The sequence below is a fragment of the Peromyscus maniculatus genome, chromosome 4 (genome assembly GCF_049852395.1).
Source record: "Peromyscus maniculatus bairdii isolate BWxNUB_F1_BW_parent chromosome 4, HU_Pman_BW_mat_3.1, whole genome shotgun sequence".
Taxonomy (NCBI): Eukaryota; Metazoa; Chordata; class Mammalia; order Rodentia; family Cricetidae; genus Peromyscus; species Peromyscus maniculatus.
In genome coordinates, this window is record NC_134855.1 from 3,984,620 (window position 1) to 4,002,500 (window position 17,881).

The 17,881-nt window shown below is 45.5% G+C and overlaps 1 protein-coding gene across 6 annotated transcripts in view; it reads left to right on the forward strand.

Annotated features, from left to right (window-relative positions):
- Positions 1-17,881, forward strand: part of Ttll11 (tubulin tyrosine ligase like 11) — a 231,062-nt gene that overhangs the window by 30,385 nt on the left and 182,796 nt on the right. For all 6 annotated transcript variants that reach the window (XM_042277207.2, XM_076568500.1, XM_076568503.1 and 3 more), the window contains exons 2-3: positions 1,731-1,827; positions 8,727-8,860. In XM_042277207.2, coding sequence (XP_042133141.2) covers positions 1,731-1,827; positions 8,727-8,860 — 231 coding nt within the window. The remainder of the gene's footprint in view (positions 1-1,730; positions 1,828-8,726; positions 8,861-17,881) is intronic.

Here is a 17,881-nt window from a genome sequence, read left to right on the forward strand (position 1 = left end):
TTTTGTTTTTTATAAAACCAAGTCTTACTCTGTAGCCCAGGCTGGCTTTAAGTTCTTGACAGCCTTCCCATCTCAAGTTCTTCAAATATGCATGTGAGCCACCACTGCCCAGTTTAGGGGTTAGAGGGCAGTGGCATGGTGGAAAGTGTATCAGCAGCCGCTAGTGCTGGTCACTAATGATGGGCAGCAAGCCACTCCAGTTAGGGTCCAGTTGCTTGGACAGTCTGCATTTTAGAGCCCCCTCATGCTGTCTTTGCCTTTTCTGTATTAGATTTAACAGCTGGAAGGATGCAGCATATGTTCCATATTTATGGCTGCTGAATAAATAACTTGCCACCCATTGGAAGCAAAGAAAACGAACAAAAAGCTGTAAATTATACATACAAGTTGTTCATGCCCATACATGTAATAGCAAATGCCTCGCTGTAGCAGAGCTTTTTAAAGGATTTGAGTCTGTTGGCCTCAGTTTTAATTTAGGATGGCTGGAAGCATCCCTACCACCATTTCATTAGTCATGCCATGTGATTCCATCAGGATGTAGCCCTCAACTCTCAGTAGATAAAAATTCTGATCAAGTGTAGTCTCAAAATGGGGAATCAAATGGTTTATTTAATGTACGGCCATCTCTCTCTATTTGGACTTTTAACAAGCAAGTGCTAAATACAAGCGAGCCGGTCTTCACATTCCTGTTAACAAGGTCATCTGAGTCACATTTTAAAGAACTTCTAGAGATGCAGAACTTGCTAATGACGTTAAGGGTGGTGGGGTGTAGCAGGAGGAACAGGCCGTTTGGTTTTGGTCAGGGGTTTTCTGGCTGAAAATAATTGAAACCATAAAGCTTGTACCAAAGAGGAGATGAGAACACTGGGAAGATGTTATAGGACCCAAGGGCAGGTGGGGCAGCCTGGCTGGGGAGAACAGGCCTGAGGAGCCAGGGTCACTCTGTCTCCCTGTTTCCCTCCATGACTGGCCCTGCTCTCAGCAGATGGACTGTCCCTCCTCCCACACTCAGGGATCTCCAGCTGCTCAGGTCTGTCTTTGCACTGCCGTGGGGCCAGGGCCCAGCAGAGGTTGCCCGGCATCTCTGACATCCAAGTTCGCGGAAGGCAGACGCTCATTAGCTCATTAGCTCATTTTGAGTCAGATGACCATGTCTGGATCATTCATTCATTGATGAATTCAAAACATCTGCACTAAGGCCCAGGGACTGTCTCAGCAGCTCAGGATGCGTCCTGGCCTGTGTGAGGAGTTGTGTGTGAGGCAGTGGGAGAGAGAGGGAGGGAGGGACTGACTGCCTGTTTTGTGGGGCCAGATTGAGGGGTGCCATTTTCAGAGAAAGGGAAGCGTGGACTTAGGATTTGGGTTGTTTTGTCCTAGGTTTAAATCTGAACAACTCCTGCCCCCGCCCCATACACACACACTAGCTCTGCATGAACTGTGGCATATTAAACGACTCCTTTTAGCCTCAAGTTTTTAATCAGTAAAATGGCAACAATCCTTTATAAAGCAGCCAGGAGGCTTGTTCAAGCAAAACAGTGCTTGCCACACCACAGTGTATCCACCCTGCTCCGTGCGATGCGGCCTGGTGAGCCGTTTCCTCACTTGCTTGCCTTGAGGTTTAAGCTTTGGGATGTTTACCTAACGCCAGGCATTTGTAACTCCTGAGCCCCGAGTGTGGGTGCCACACCTCTTGTTCTTACCATGAATCACATTTTCCCCTCTTTTTCTAGTTCCCATTTGGCCGGCGCTTGCCTTGTGACATCTACTGGCACGGAGTTTCATTTCACGACAATGACATACTCTCCGGTCAAGTGAACAAATTCCCAGGTATCTGCTGTTATTGTTGGGCCTTCAGAAGTATCCTTAGGTCCAGAACATAGTCTTCCACAAGAACACGACAATGCTTTCAGACCAATTGTGAGGACTCTTAATCGAGAATGTCTGCCCATGCTCTGCCTCGCTGCTGTTGCCATGGGGAAGAAGTCCCCAGAGAACCATGAAAACTAACACTCCTGAGGGTCTGAAGATGCAGACTGGCCTTCACTGGTAAAGGTGTGCTTTCTGTGGGTAAAGTGTGTGCTGTGCAAAGTTGAGCACTGGAGTTTGAATCCCCAGCACTCCAAGTATGGTGGTCCACCTTAACCCCAGCTTTCTAGGGGCAGAGACAAAGGATCCTTAGGGCAAGCTACTAGCCAGACTAGCTGAATGGGTGAGCTCCAGGCTCAGTGGCAGAAACCTGCCCTATTGAATTGAGATGGGTAGTGATGGAAATAGATACCAAATATTAACCTGTGGGCATCTACACATGTATGTATACATAGGCATGTTTGCCAGCACACACATGCATACCACATACATATGTAAACATACACAAAATGTTTTGAACTTGTTGAGATAGAGATATGGCACAGGGAGTCCATTGATGGAACTACAGTGTCTAAAGAAAGAAATACAGCCTTTCCCGAGCAGAGAGCCAGGGTTCTGGGAACAGGTCACAGAAATGAAGCCCCTGCTTTCTCTTCAAGTACCATAGCTGAAGGTACCATTAGAGTGAGCTGCTCTGGTCTCCACTCTAAGTGTCTAAGTGCCATAGGCTATGGACAGCCTCGAGACTTGCCCTGCGATGAGGACGGGGTGACAGGAAATAGTTACTATCACCTCCGTTTGCGGGGCTCAGCCTCCATGTCCGTGTCTTTTCTGTCTTTCTGCCCCTACCTCTGTCTCCTCTACAGTCACTATGCTGAAGGTCTTGTTTGACAGAGGCAAAGGGTAGTGGGACTCCTTAGGGAAGAGGAAGCATTTAGTTGAGCTTCCAGATACAAGCCTCACATTAATTTTGTTAATGCATTGTATTGTAATATTATATTCTATTATAATACAGTAATAAATAATTTTAAAGGAGAAAATCGCTCAAGTTCCATCCCTCATTTTTTTGTGTTTTTTGTTTTGTTTTGTTTGTTTGTTTTTTATTTTTTTGAGACAGGGTTTCTCTGTGTAGCTTTGGAGCCTTTCCTGGAACTGACTCTGTAGACCAGGCTGGCCTCAAACTTACTGAGAATCACCTGCCTCTGCCTCCCAAGTGCTGGGATTAAAGGCGTGCGCCACCACTACCTGGCCCATCCCTCATTTAAGATTATATTTTCTCTCAAAGTTTGATTTATTTCTATGTACATGAGCCTTTTACCTGCATGTATGTATGTATGTATGTATGTATGTATATATATGTATGATGTGTGTACAGTACCTGTGAAGGCCAGAAGAGGGCATCAAATTCCCTGAAACTGGAGTTACAAATGGTTGGGAGCCACCATGTGGGTGCTAAGGACTGAACCTGGGTTCAGTTCTGTAAAAGCAGAAAGTTTTCTTCACCCCTGAGTTGTCTCTCCAGCCCCAATCTTCTCAGATTTAACCATGACCATCATTTTTATATTGCAGCCTTACAGTGCAGTTACCATAGCAGAGCACCTTCTGTTCATGTCTTATCTTTTGAACTTGTATTGAAGGGAGAACAATTTGCCCTTTTATTTGGTGTCCTATCCTGTACCTTCAAGAAAAGGCTCTCAACTAGCAGATATAGTGGCTCACATTTGTAATCCCAGCACTTGGGAGGCTGAGACAGGAAGATTGTCATTCATTTGAGGCAAGCCTGGGTAACATGATGAGTTGCAAGCTAGCCCAAACCATGGAGTGATATCCTGTCTCAAGACCAAAACAAACAACAAAAAACACCACTTCTCAGAAAAAAAACAACATCCATATATACATATCTACACACTGGCTAGTTTTGTCACATTCAACAGGGCTTTTAATCACTCAGACACACAAGGTTGCTACCATGGGCAGTAAGTACTTGGTTCACTTGGAAGGGCACAGGATAGGAAGCACAACATGGCTCCAGTCAGTATGGAGCATTTATCTTTAGTAGAATATTTGCAAAAGTTCTAGGGACTTGTTTCTGGCCCTCAGTAAAAGATAAGACACAAGGAGACAAGGTCCACGTCTGTCTTGGGATGCCCACAGGTGCCAGCATTTTTCATCCATCTGAGGACCCCTGCAAGGCTTATGCCCAGTCACAAGGATTGTTACTCAGGAAAGCCTGGGACTTCAGCTTCCTGCCTGGTGGTCTTGCAGCTAACCAATCTGAGTCCATGTTAGCCGTATGCCCTGTTTTTTGCTAACACAGCAGATATCCCACCTTTATTGGTTTTGAGGGGAACAGAGCTGGAAGTTATCCCAAGGTCAAATTTATTCTCAGAGAGGAGAAAGGGTTTTGTTAGAGAGCGAGAGAGAGCCCTGCAGCCAGGGTCTTTGCACACCGCTTTAATGAGCTTGCTACAATTTTTTTCTGTTTTGCTGCTCACAAAAAAGGCTACTTCTTTAAAAGAAAAGAAAAAAGAAAAAGGACTTCTTGAGGTCGTGGGAGAAAATAGTTTGCACACAAACAGCACCGCATAGGCACCAAGTTCTTATGACCCGACTCACAGTTCATCAGTGAGGCTGCCTCTCCATTTCTTTCTGCTCCTGTCTCCCCGGATGGCTGAGAGCGAGAGAGTAGCTAAGGAGGAAAAAGTACTCCTGAAGGACTAGCTTAATACAAGAACATTCATTCCAAAGAGGCAAGCGTGCTCCGTCCTGTATGCAACATGCCAGTGACTGGAACTCGTAATTCTCCACTTTGGAAACAGCAGTTAATTAACTGTGATGACACAGTTGACTATGTGGGAACATCCTGGAGGGGACAGCGCTGCCACGCCCTCCGCCTTGGACAGAAATACCCGCCAAGGCAGCGGGTAACTCCAGCCGGCACTGACCGTCTTTTGATTCCTGTGGTGTCTGGGCCTTTCTCCTGCCTCACACATATCCCATTATTCTTAAATGTGTATTTCCCATGCGTGGTGTATCCCCTGGAGTGAGTTCTGGTGGATGCTCCAGGAGAGGATGTGCTAGAAATACAGCATGAACTGAGAACTCTAAGACACTCATAATGGAATTTATCTTGTCTGTGTCACTGTATTAGATGCTACTTGCTTTTCTTCTTCTTCTTTTTTTTTTTTGTTTTTTGTTTTTTGTTTTGTTGAGACAGAGTTTCTCTGTGTAGCTTTGTGCCTTTCCTGGAACTCACTCTTTAGTCCAGGCTGGCCTCGAACTCACAGAGATCTGCCTGTCTCTGCCTCCCAAGTGCTGGGATTAAAGGCGTGCACCACCACTGCCCAGCATTACTTGCTTTTCTATGGGTAATTTTCTTTGTCCAAAGATTCATTTTATCATAACTGATGTCTTAAGATTTTTCATTAAAATACCCTGATTTAGATAGGTCTTTGTTTTGGTGGCTTTGTTGTTGTTGTCTTTATTTTGGTTTTGGTTTTGAGACAAGGTCTCTGGATGGCCTGGAACTCACGATGTCAGTCTGGCTGGCCTCAAACTGGCTGTGATTCTCCTGCCTCTGCTACATGAGTGCTGGGATTCCAGAGGTGTGTCACCACACCTGGCTCTGTCTTTGCTTTAATCAAGTCCAAAATTGTCATTTCTTAGCTTGCAGTCAGCAGTTTTCTACTGCGTTCCCAGATCTGAGATGTGAGGTAGCACACGGCAGTCAGGGGCTTCTCTGTAGGTGGGAAAGGGAGCTTCAGAGGGGAGTGTGTGAGGTGACCAGTCAGCATCACTGGTTCAGGAAGAGTGAGTGAGTCATAGTAAGTTCTGTACTGGAGAAAGGACATGCAACCTGAGTGAGATCCTGGAGGAAAGGGGTGTGCCTCTCCCCCACACCACACAGGGTACAGACAGCTCCAGCATGCCACCCATTCAGCCAAGGGCAGGTGATGTAGACAGCCAGTGGGTCTGTCCAGTGGGGCCATGAGGAAGTGACAGCAGGGACCCACCCAAGGGCAGCACTGCTGTAGCTGGAAGTCACTAGGAGCCGAAGACCCTTGGAAGCCAAAGTGTGCCGTAGCCAGCTTGCACTTTAGGAAGGTCAGCTGTGAGAGGAAATGGATGCAGGTAAGAATCTGAGGCACTCTTGGCACAGAAGGTGAGCCATGATGGTGAAGATGGAGGAGAAGCTGGGCAGGGAAATGTGTTGTTTGGCAGCTGTAATGTGGGCTCTCTATTTAATGACAGGAATTGTGGTTATAAATGGTACTTTACTGAATGGGTGGCATGCTGGAGCTGTCTGCACCAGCCCAGCGCCCTGTGTGGTGTGGGGGAGAGGCACACCCTTTCCTCCAGCCTGCCTTCCCCAGGTTGCATGTCCTTTCTCCAGCACAGCACTTACTATGACTCACTCACTCTTCCTGAACCAGTGACGTGGGCGAGGCCGGGGACCAACCTTAGGCTCTTTGTCAACTCCAATGGGGTAAGACCCCAGGCCCTGTGACTCCAATAGAAGAACTCGGGGCTCAGAGTAGTAGCCAGAGGCAAGCACTTGGTATCAGTAGCTGTGACTTGAGTCCAGGGGCTCTTGCTGCCTTAGTTGATGTCTAAGAGTAGACCTCAGTGAATGACCCAGGGATGCAGTCAGCCTCAAGAATATGGTGACAGATGGCAGGAGCTCAGACGCGGGCTATTGTCATAGACAGCAAGCCCCTAGCCCTTTGAGTAGGCCAGGAGGATGGAAACAATGTAGCAGAGAGGTGATACATGAGAGAGAATGAGGCCAAAGCTGCTTTCAGCTCTGTGTGTGGCTCAGGCAGCCACTGAGCCACCAGGAGCAAAAGACAAGTTACCAACGTGGAGGTCAGAAAACCACGTAAGCCCTCAGCTGTAGAATGCAGCCAAACTTTTGAGCAGAGGGAAAGAGATGGGCAGCCACTGCAAGTCACAGTGGGTTCTGGAGCCCAGGGAGGCTCTCAAGTGGAGAGAGGCAAATCACAGAGCCTCTGGGGCCTGGAGCCTGAGGGGCTTGGGGACTGCAGGGCCTTTGGGCGGGGGTGGAGTCTTCAGGGCGTGGAGCCTGTGGGGTTTTGCATGACTGCTCCTGGGCATGGTGGAGGAGAAGGTTTACTGTAGATAAAGGGAGAGCATAAGTCGAGGCAGGGACATCTGGGAGAGTCCAGAGTGGACACGACCAGACTGAGCTGGGCCATGTGAGGGGGAGAGAGGGGAACTATGTGCAGCAGCCATGAGGACAAAGGTACAATAGGGTGAGCAACCCAAATGTCTAGATTGTATAGGGAAGAGCCTCTGGGGGAAGGGCAGCCCAGCCCCTGGGGCTGGAGAGTTCAGGACAGAGGGCGGAGTATGCCAGCCATGCCCTGTAACAGATAGGGATGCTGGGAGAGTCTGGGGCCAGGTCCTCTTTGATATGTTAAATAGGCACCTCAGCCATTTGTCCCAGGCTTGAGACTTAACACTGGCCATCACTTCCCTTCACATATTTACTGGGGAGCATGGGCTTGGCTGTGCTAGAAACCCAGATAACCCTGAGCAGGGCTGCAGTGTGAGAAGACACCCCACACACACATCTACATGAGCTGCATGCAAAGGATGCCAGTGACCTCCATGACAATAAAGTGTGCCACCCAAGCATGAGGACCTGAGTTTGATCACCAAAATCTATGTCAAAGAACCAGAGGTGGGAGTGGGTTCTTGTAGTCCCAGTGCCATGCATCAGTACAGGCAGATCCCTGGGCCTCACTGGCCACATAGGCTAGCCTAATTGTGGGGCTCCAGACCAGTGAGAGACCCTGTCTCTAAAACCAAAGCAGGACCGGGGAGATGTCTTAGCAAGTAAAGCTCTTGTGTAAACATTAAGACTGGAGCCGAGTGGGCATGGTGGCCTGTGTGCAATGTCAGTGCTTGGAAGACAGGAGCCCCAGAGCAAGCTGGCTGGCCAGACTAACTACTGTTGAGCTCTGGGTTCAGTGAGAGACTTTGCCTCAATGAATAAAGTGGAGAGCGATGGAGGTAGACTCAAACAGCTAAAGGCCTACACACACATGTATACACACACACACACACACACACACACACACACACACACACAGAGTGAGAAAAGTGATGGACAGCTCCTGAGGAATGATACCAAGGTTGCCCTCCAGATGTACAACCGTATATACCCACCTACCCCCATGAACACGTGCACACAGGCACACACACGTACACAAACACACATAAAGACCAAAATGTCCACATATTTTTAAGCAGACATTTCCCTCAGGGTAAATAAATGAATGCGAGTCAGGAGGTGTGCAAGCCGGTACTCACTCCCATGGTGCTGAGCACCGCACCCCTCATAATTAATAGCATAAATTATGCTATGGATGCTTTCCCCTCTTCCTGACCTTGATTCAAGGAGATGGATTTTATGCTGAAAGGCATGTGTTTTTCTATTTTATACTTTTAGTAGTCATGAAAGATTAAAACAAAGCAGCTTAATTAATTTTCTCATAATGTCACCAGAGTCCAGTAGACAATCTTCTCTGGAACAGGACAGATAGGGTCCCTGAAATAACATGCACTGGCCATGTAATAAAGAGGGGCTCAGTTTTAAGTGAGAGAACTTCATCACCCACAAGGATGACAAAGGACGGTCTCAGACTCAAGACTCAAAAGGAGGCAGAACTCACTTCAACAGGGAAGGGAATAAATCGACCGATTCTCCTTATTTTAGTAGAGCCTCCTAATTCTCGAGTCTCTGCTGCCCTAGAAAGTGACCGTGGTGGGTGGGAGGTTTTAGAAGTCCCTGGTGGCCTGCCCTGGTCGAGCCTCATGGTTTCTCCTCTCCCCAGGCATGACGGAGATGGTGCGTAAAATCACTCTGAGCAGAGCGCTGAGAATCATGCAGAACCTGTTTCCAGAGGAGTACAACTTCTACCCTCGCTCGTGGATTCTGCCTGAGGAGTTCCAGCTCTTTGTCGCTCAGGTAGATAGTACGCCAGGCCTGTAGCGCTTGAATGATAAGTATGCTTGTGACTGCAGCTGTGTTGCTGGTCCTGTGTGCTGGGAGCTGGGCCAAGGGGGCACCAGGAGGTTGAGCGATTTGCTTGTACACTGTGAGTATTGGCAGCCATTGAGGAAGCTTGCAGTGTGGAACAGGCAGGGCAACAGGTAGGTAAACTGAGGTGACAGGTGTTAGAGCTGGATCACGGAGTCAGGGAACCAGCAAACCAGGAAGGTGGAGCAGGTGTGGAGCCCACAAGTGGAATGACCCATGGGGACGGGAGGGGGGGAGGGAGGTCCTGGGAGTGGGCTCCCCAGCCAGCAGCACAGTTGGGCTGCTTAAAGACCAGCGAGCAGGCTTAACAACCCGAAACATCCATTTTCCAGTGGTCCATCCCTTCCACCTCGAAAGCAGTGTGTTCGAGCATCAGATACTCCAGAGACTTGGCTGCCGGTTTGAAATAGCAGTGGTGGCAAAGTGTGACTCAGAACCAATGTTTAGTTTAGATTTGGTTTTTGACAAGATTAATTTCAGACCATTCCAGACCCTTTGACAAGTTCTGCAGAGCATGCCATAACTATGGACTACAGGGTTAACTGCCATAAACCTTGGTCTCTCTGGGACAAGTCTGCTACCTTAGTGGTTTTACTGTAGTCTGGACATTATGAGTACCTCAATGTTGTTTTGGGGTCTAATATAAAAATCTAGAATTTGAAATAAGATTAAGATTTACCAAACATAAAAATAGCCTGCTTGCTGGCCAGTGGTGGTGCACACTTTTGATCTCAGCACTTGGGAGGCAGAGGCAGGCGGATCTCTGAGTTCAAGGCCAGACTGGTCTACAGAGTGAGTTCCAGGACAGCCAGGGATACACAGAGAAACTCTGTCTTGGGGGAAAAAAAGAAATAAATAAAGGAAAGAAAGAAGGAAAGGAGGGAGGAAAGGAGGGAGGGAGGGAGGAAAACCAAAACAAACCCCAGCTTGTTCATCTTTAAAGAGAAGCATGGGGGCTAGAATAGATAGATGGATGGATGGTAGACCCGTGGATCTGTGTATTTATTGAGTCAGGTGTATTTATTATGTGTAAATTTTGCTTCAATAAAGTTAACTTTTAAGACAGCTATCAGCGCTTCCACTTTCTCTCCTGGCCCTGCTCGCCCTCCCTCTGGCCTCTTCAACTCTTCTGTCTAAGGAGTGAATGGGCGGAGTCAGCACTAGATCCGGGGCATTTCAGATCTCGTGAGATGAGCACACCCACTCTCTGTCCCCAAAGCCCTGTGAGCATCCTCATGGTCAGCTCTCTCTGTCCTCAGCCCTCCCTCTTGCTGCAGACAGAAAAGCAAATAAATCAATAGTGCGCAGAGAGCCACCTTGTGGTGTGGCTTCGTCATCTGTATGTTTATTGCTGACAGGTGCTCCATTATACGAATATACCACTATTTGTTTATGCGTCCTGCATTTGATGGGCATTTGGATTTATTTCCAGGTCGGGGACGAGAGGAAGGCAACTGACTGCTAAGCTGTAGGTTTGTAGGTGCGTCTGTTCTTGGGAACCTTAAGATCATGTGATCTCTGTGATTTCCAACTTTCTCACCAGCAATTCTGAAGTGGCAGTTCCTCATTAGCAGACCCTTTAGACGTTCTGATGGGTATAATTGTAGTTCTTTTTAGTACCTTTTTTTTCTGAGAAGGATCTTGCTAGAATTATAAGCAAGGGGTGCTATGTTCAGATTTAGTTACGTTTCCTTTTCATGTACTTTTTTATATTTAAGAGTTTGTTCTTGTTGTTGTTCTTTTATTTTATCCTCCTCCTCCTTCTGAGACAGGGTGTCACTATGTAGCCCAGGCTGTCCTGAACTCATTCTGTAGACCAGGATGGCCTTGAGCTCGCAGAGATCCACCTGTCTCTGCCTCCTAGGTGCTGGGATTAAAGGTGTGCACCACCATACCTGGTAATATATTATTATTAATATATTAATTATAATTATAGTTAATTAATATATTAATAACATTGAAAAATATTATTATTATGTGTGTGAGTGTAAGTGTAGTAGACATGCATGCACCATGGTGTTATTAAACAACCTGACCCCAGTCAGATTCGGCCACTTCCCTTCAATACACCAATTAAAAGAGACAAATCAAATATTTAATGCAGAAAAAAAAAACCCTGAAAGACATTTATTCCATGTGTCCCCATTGGGAAGGGGCAGAGAGACCCAGCAAACTCCTCAAAGGTCCTGAAGAGAGATCGACGATGTTTAAGTGGAGGGCCTAGGATACCCACAAGTCAGCAGCCCTTTCAAAGCATGGTCCTGCCCACCACTGAGCCATCATAGTCTGTGGGGGCTGCGCTCTCAGGCTGCGTGGTGGTCTGACAAGTTGTTAGAGCTGTGTGACATCTCTTTCTGAGTGACAAGCTCCCTTCTGGCTGGTTCTTTTCCTTCCCCCAGAATGAGAGTCCTGGGGAAATTCCTGTGTCTTTGGGGGTCTATTGTTTCAACGGCTGGTCATATGGAGTAATCTGAATATCTCTTTAGAGTATCTTTATTTCTACCAGGCCTGTGGCAGTGACTCACGTGTCAAGGGCGGAGATGGTTCTCTCTCCCACCATGCTCTGAGTCAGGGTCTCGATTGTACAGTTTCCTCCCAGATGAAACCTTAATACAATAAATTTCCCTGGGAGCTCTGCTTTGAATATCGCTCAGATAGTTTTATATTTTGCATTTTTATTATCCCTTACAGTCTTCTCTGCTTTTCTTTGAGAATTCTTTTGTTCGTGAGCTATTTATAAATGTATTGTTTAGTTTTACAATTATTTTGAGATTCTCTAAATACTTTCTGTTATTGATTTCAAAATTCTGCTTTTGTCTGACCTTTTATTTTGTTAATGCTGGAAATTATAGGCTTTAATTATATCAAGCTCTTTAATTTTTATAAGACATGATTAACATTTTTATTACACCTTTGTTTGTGTCAGTGTTGCAGTGGGCACTCACATGCCACGGTGTGTGTGGAGGGCAATGGACAATGCTCTTTGGGAATGGCTCTCTCTTCCTGCCATGTAGGTTCTAGGAATTGAACCCAAGCTGCCAGGCTTGGCACCAGGACCTTCTGCTGCTCCCTGGGTCTTTTAAAATGTATGAAACATTTTCTTCTTGTGGCCCACATGTTATCTGTCTTGGTGAGCATTTCATGTACACTTGATTTGTATTCTGGTACGACCAATGTGGCATTCTATAAATGTCAGGTCTAGTTAGTTCTTTGTAGGGTTCTGTCTTCTTTTACTGATTTACTGACCATTACTGAAATTTCCAATTATGGTTGTAACTAAGATTGTGCTATTCTTTAAATTCTGCCAGTGCTTGCTTGCTTATTTATTTATTTATTTATTTATTTATTTATTTATTTATTTATTTATTTATTTATTTATTTTACAATACCATTCAGTTCTACATATCAGCCACGGGTTCCCCTATTCTCCCCCCTCCCACATCCTCCCCTTACCCCCAGCATACCCCCCATTCCCACCTCCTCCAGGGCAAGTCCTCCCCCGAGGACTGCGATCAACCTGGTAGACTCAGTCCAGGCAGGTCCAGTCCCTTCCTCCCAGACTGAGCCAAGTGTCCCTGCATAAACTCCAGGTTTCAAACAGCCAACTCATGCAATGAGCACAGGACTTGGTCCCACTGCCTAGTTGCCTCCCAAACTGATCAAGCCAATCAACTGTCTCACCTATTCAGAGGGCCTGATCCAGCTGGGGGCCCCTCAGCCTTTGGTTCATAGTTCATGTGTTTCCATTCATTTGGCTATTTTTTTTCAATAATTGAGTAAAACCGAAATTAATTATAAGCCACAGTCGTCCTAGGGACCTCCATGCTATATATATAGCCTCTATGGTTCTATGGGTTGTGGTCTGATTGTTCTTTATTTTATATCTAGAATCCACTTATGAGTGAGTACATACCATGACTGTCTTTCTGGGTTTGGGTTACCTCACTCAGCATGATTTTTTCTAGTTCCATCCATTTGCCTGCAAATTTCATGCTTTCATTGTTTTTCTCTGCTGAGTAGTACTCCATTGTGTATATGTACCACATTTTTTCCATCCATTCTTCCGTTGATGGGCATCTAGGTTGTTTCCAGGTTCTGGCTATTACAAATAGTGCTGCTATGAATGTAACTGAGCATGTATCTTTATGGTATGAATCAGCATTCCTTGGGTATATGCCCAAGAGTGGGATGGCTGGGTCTTGAGGTAGTTCGATTCCTAATTTTCTGAGAAACCGCCATACTGATTTCCCCAGTGGTTGTACAAGTTTACATTCCTACCAACAGTGGAGGAGTGTTCCCTTTGCTCCACATCCTCTCCAACATTGGCTGTCATTGGTGTTTTTGATCCTAGCCATTCTGACAGGTGTAAGGTGGTATCTCAGAGTCGTTTTGATTTGCATTTCTCTGATGATTAAGGATGTTGAGCATTTCTTTTAATGTCTTTCAGCAATTTGTAGTTCTTGTTTTGTGAATTCTCTGTTTAGCTCTTTAGCTCATTTTTTAATTGGACTGTTCAGTATTTTGATGTCTAGTTTCTTGAGTTCTTTATATACTGTGGAGATCAATCCTCTGTCAGATGTGGGGTTGGTGAAGATCTTTTCCCATTCCGTTGGCTGTCTTTTTGTCTTATTGACTGTGTCTTTTGCCCTGCAAAAGCTTCTCTGTTTCAAGAGGTCCCATTTATTAATTGTTGTGCTCGGGGTCTGTGCTGTTGGTGTTTTATTTAGGAAATGGTCTCCGGTGCCAATGCATTCAAGAGTGCTTCCTACTTTCTTTTCTATTAAGTTTAGTGTAACTGGATTTATGTTCAGGTCTTTGATCCACTTGGACTTGAGTTTTGTGCATAGTGACAGATGTGGATCTATTTGTAATCTTTTACATATTGAGATCCAGTGATGCCAGCACCATTTGTTGAAGATACTTTCTTTTTTCCATTGTATAGTTTTGGCTCCTTTGTCAAAAACCAGGTGTTCATATGTGCATGGATTAATGTCAGGGTCTTCAATTCGATTCCATTGGTCTGTATGTCGGTTTTTATACCAGTACCAAGCTGTTTTTATTACTATAGCTCTATAGTAGAGTTTGACTGCCAGTGCTTCTTAAATTCTGTCTCTGCATGTGTTTCAAAATGTTTAGTTTAATGATTAGACTTCTTTATAAGATGATTAATTTGCCCTGAAGTCTACTTTCTGTGATACTGATGAGTACCTTCCAGTTTTTATTGGCTTAGTATTTCCATGATAGACTTTTCTCTTACTTTCAAACAGTCCACATTTAAATGGGTGCTTTTTGTTGAGAGCATGTATATAGGTTATTGTATTTTAGCCTGCTTGACAGTCTGTGCCTTTTAATTATTATATGTAAAACATTTACACTTAGTATGTCATATTGTTTTGGAATTTGGGTCTGGACTTTTGCTAATTATCTTCTATTTATCTTTAGATTAGTTGAATTAAAAATTTGCTTTATCTCTTCTTTAGGTTTATTAGATATATCCATTAAAATATTTTTAGTTTTTAGCCTAGTCCTACAGTTGAGGGTTTGCAGAACATCTTGAGCTTATCATATTTACCATTAATTATTACCATATTCCTAAGAAAATTCAAACAGCTTAAAACAACACAGGCCTGTCTCTGTCCTCAGCCTACATGTTTTGCAATATACTTTACTGCTAATTCTATAGCAGACCACTAATTTTATGCTTCAAAAAGTTACCTGTGTTGTTTTGTTTGTCTCATAAAGTCTGGGCTGGCCTCAAACTCACAAAACCCCCTTTACTGCTGAAATGACAGGTATGTGCCTCCACGCCCGATGAAAAGTTGCTTATCTTAGAGAAACGGAAACTACGTATATTTAGCTTTGATTCTTAACACACATCATGCTACGCCAGCACTCTGGACTCTTTCTTTAGGTCTGGATCCCTCTGCTTTTGTCTGACCTGCAGGATTTCCATTAGCCTTTTTTTTCAGTGCATGTCTGTCGGTGGCAAATTCCCTCAGGTCTTATCTGAGGTGTATTTTGCTCTCAGTTTATAAAGTGTTTTGAAATGATTTTAGACTCCCAAGATTTTATAGAGTTAGTGCAGAGTTAGTTCTCCTACTCCCTCCCTGTAGCCTCCAGTGTACATTGTACAGTTGCTGAAACTGGAAATGAACACTGATGTACTGTTAAGAAAAATGCTAATACCTCCTCTGGTATGGGGTCTAGCCTCTGACCCCTGCTAGCCTCCTCCAAGCTGTCAGCCTTTGGTGTTCATGACCTTGATTTTCTGAGCAGTATTGCCAGTTTTTATTGTTTCAGAAGGATCTTCAATTTGATTTTATCTGATTTCTCTCACAGTCCAATTTAGATTACACAATTTTTTTAACCAAAAATAACACAAAAGAGATGCTGTGACCTCCTCAATTCAGCAGACCAAGAGGTGGATAATACCAGTGTCGTACTCCTGGTGGTGTTGGTTAAATTAGTTGTTACATTGTCTGCTGTGTTTTTTTTTTTACTGCAGAGTGGTTATTTTAATCTTTGTAGTCACTTCCTGTCTTGCCAGGAGATAGTTTTTTTAGACAGCATGGAGAGCCTGTTTGCATTATAGTCCCCTCCCATTTGAGACTGTTGTCAATTTCCATATCAATCTGCCCAAAATCCCACTGGGATTTGTTCAATCCTTGTATCATTTGAATAGAAGAACTGACTGCCTAATGACATGAAATCTCCTGACCCATGGACATGAGTCATGCCTTTTAACCGAGGTTTTCCTTAACGTTCTTCTCACCGTGTCTTTGACCCTGCACGGTGTTGAACAGAAGGGATGCAAGCAGACGTCCTCCTGGTGTGCGTCATTTGTGGTTTTGATGTGAAAGCGTTGTCGCCGGCACGTTGTCCATCAGCTTGCCGTTACCCCCACTCAGCACTTCCAGCATCTTTTCAGGTCAGTGCTAGAGCACATCCCACTACATGAAGAGATCATAACTTGTGTTAGGCAGTTCATATATTTGTTGTTGTTCAACAAATAACATTATAAGGAACATCCTCATGGGGGGGGGGGTGTTGGCTTTTCTTCAAATAGGTAAGTCATCCCTGTGCTGAACCATGACATGTGCTTTCTCAGGCAAAGCCAAGCACGAAGCTTTATCAGACATAGGACACAGGTTCCTCGGCAATGAGTGCCTCTGTCTCTGTCTCTGTGTGTACTGGTGTGTAGGGGTGGGGGTTGGTGTGTGTGTGTGTGTGTGTGTGTGTGTGTGTGTGTGTGTGTGTGCATGTGTGCGTGTGTGTGTGTGTGTGTGTGTGTGTGTGTGTGTGTGTGTGTGTGTGTGGTAGAGGAGGTGTGAGTCACTGGAAAACAATGAAGAAATCTGGAGCTTTGTGGTTTCTTGTGTGGATTAGTAGTGAGTTCACCCATGCAAGGGGGAGGTCCAGTTCCCCTGCTGCCCGTGAGCAAAGTCCTTACCAAACGCGAGCAGCAGGTGGCGCCAGGCGGAAGCAAGCAGGCTCCTCAGTGGAGATTTTTGTGAGGGCCGCAGGAAAAAGCAGGCTTGCTTTCCAATTTCAGCAGATGGCCAATCAAAAAATTCCTTGGAGTTTTTTTGGGCTATTTTTTTTTGTTTTGTTTTGCATATGGTCTTCCATCTGGGTATTTGAGAAAAGTAGAGTTTTGTTATCAAAACAGCACTTATTATGGTAAAAGAGTTTGTATTTCTCAGCGAAGTTTTTTTTATTTTTAGTGAATAAAGCCAAAAACCTGCTCACTAATGTCTTGCAGCTTCTCGGAGGGAGCCGTTGAGCAGGAGTGCTTCAGTTTCCCCTGCAGATGCCGTCCTGAGTTAACTCCTAAAATGCAGTGCCTCAGGGTGGAGTCAAGTGCATTGTTTGAAAAAACGAGACAGAGGCCACTGTTCTCCACTGGGTTTAAAACGGAGGAAGTGAAGCTCTAAGCCGGTCTGAGTAAAGGCAGGAAAAGAACTGAACCCACGGTCATAGCCTTTTCTCTTTGTCCAATAACCTTTGGTGACTTGGCTGTTTGCATGGCTGTCTGTGATGGTTAGTTTTGTCGACCTGACACGAGACTCACCCAAAGAGAATCTCAATAGAAGATTGTCTACATCAGGCTGACCTGTGGGCACGGTCGTGGGGGAACTGTCCTGATGGTCTTTGTTGATGTGGGAAGACCCAGCCCGCTGTGGTCAACACCATCCCCGGGGCTTGGGGATCCTGAACTGTACAAGAGAAGAAAGCCAGCTGAGCACTGGTAAGCAAGTACACACGTGTCCACTTATCTCCCTCTGCTCTTGACTTTGGATGTGCTGTGACCAGCAGCTTTGGCTCCCGCCACTAAGATGTCCCTGCAGTGGTGGAGGATAACCTGGGAATGTAAGCCCCAGCCTCCCTCCCTTCTCCATGCTGCTTTTTGTCAGGATGCCTTACCACAGGCAATGAGTGAAACTTGGAACGTTTCCTTCATGGAGACAGTATGCTGATCTGCCTGCATTGAGGTCATCAATAGTTTGTTCAAAAGATGCAGTTTAAGCTTCTTGATTTGCTTCAGAGAGTCCTGCATCCCTGCAGCCTCACCTCACACAGTCCCAATTCCTCCTCTTTCCACACTCGGTGAGCATGCATGTGTAGGCCAGAGGACAACCTCAATGTCATTCCTCAGGAGCATCCACCATGTTTGTGGGGTGGAGGCTCTCACTGACCAAGCAGGCTAGGCTGGCCAGCAAGCTCCAGCGACCCTCCTGTCTCAGACTCCCTAGTGCTGAGATTACATGTCATATGGTCCCTCTGTGCCTATTTTTTTTTTAATGGATTCTAGGGGGTCGAATTCAAGTCCTCCTGTTTGCAAGTCAAGCACTTTACTAACTGGACTATTTCCTCCAGCACCCTACTTGGTTTTTAGGCATCAGCCTCTTGATCTCTCTTTGTGCTATGTTTTTGCTGAGAGCTTGTGAC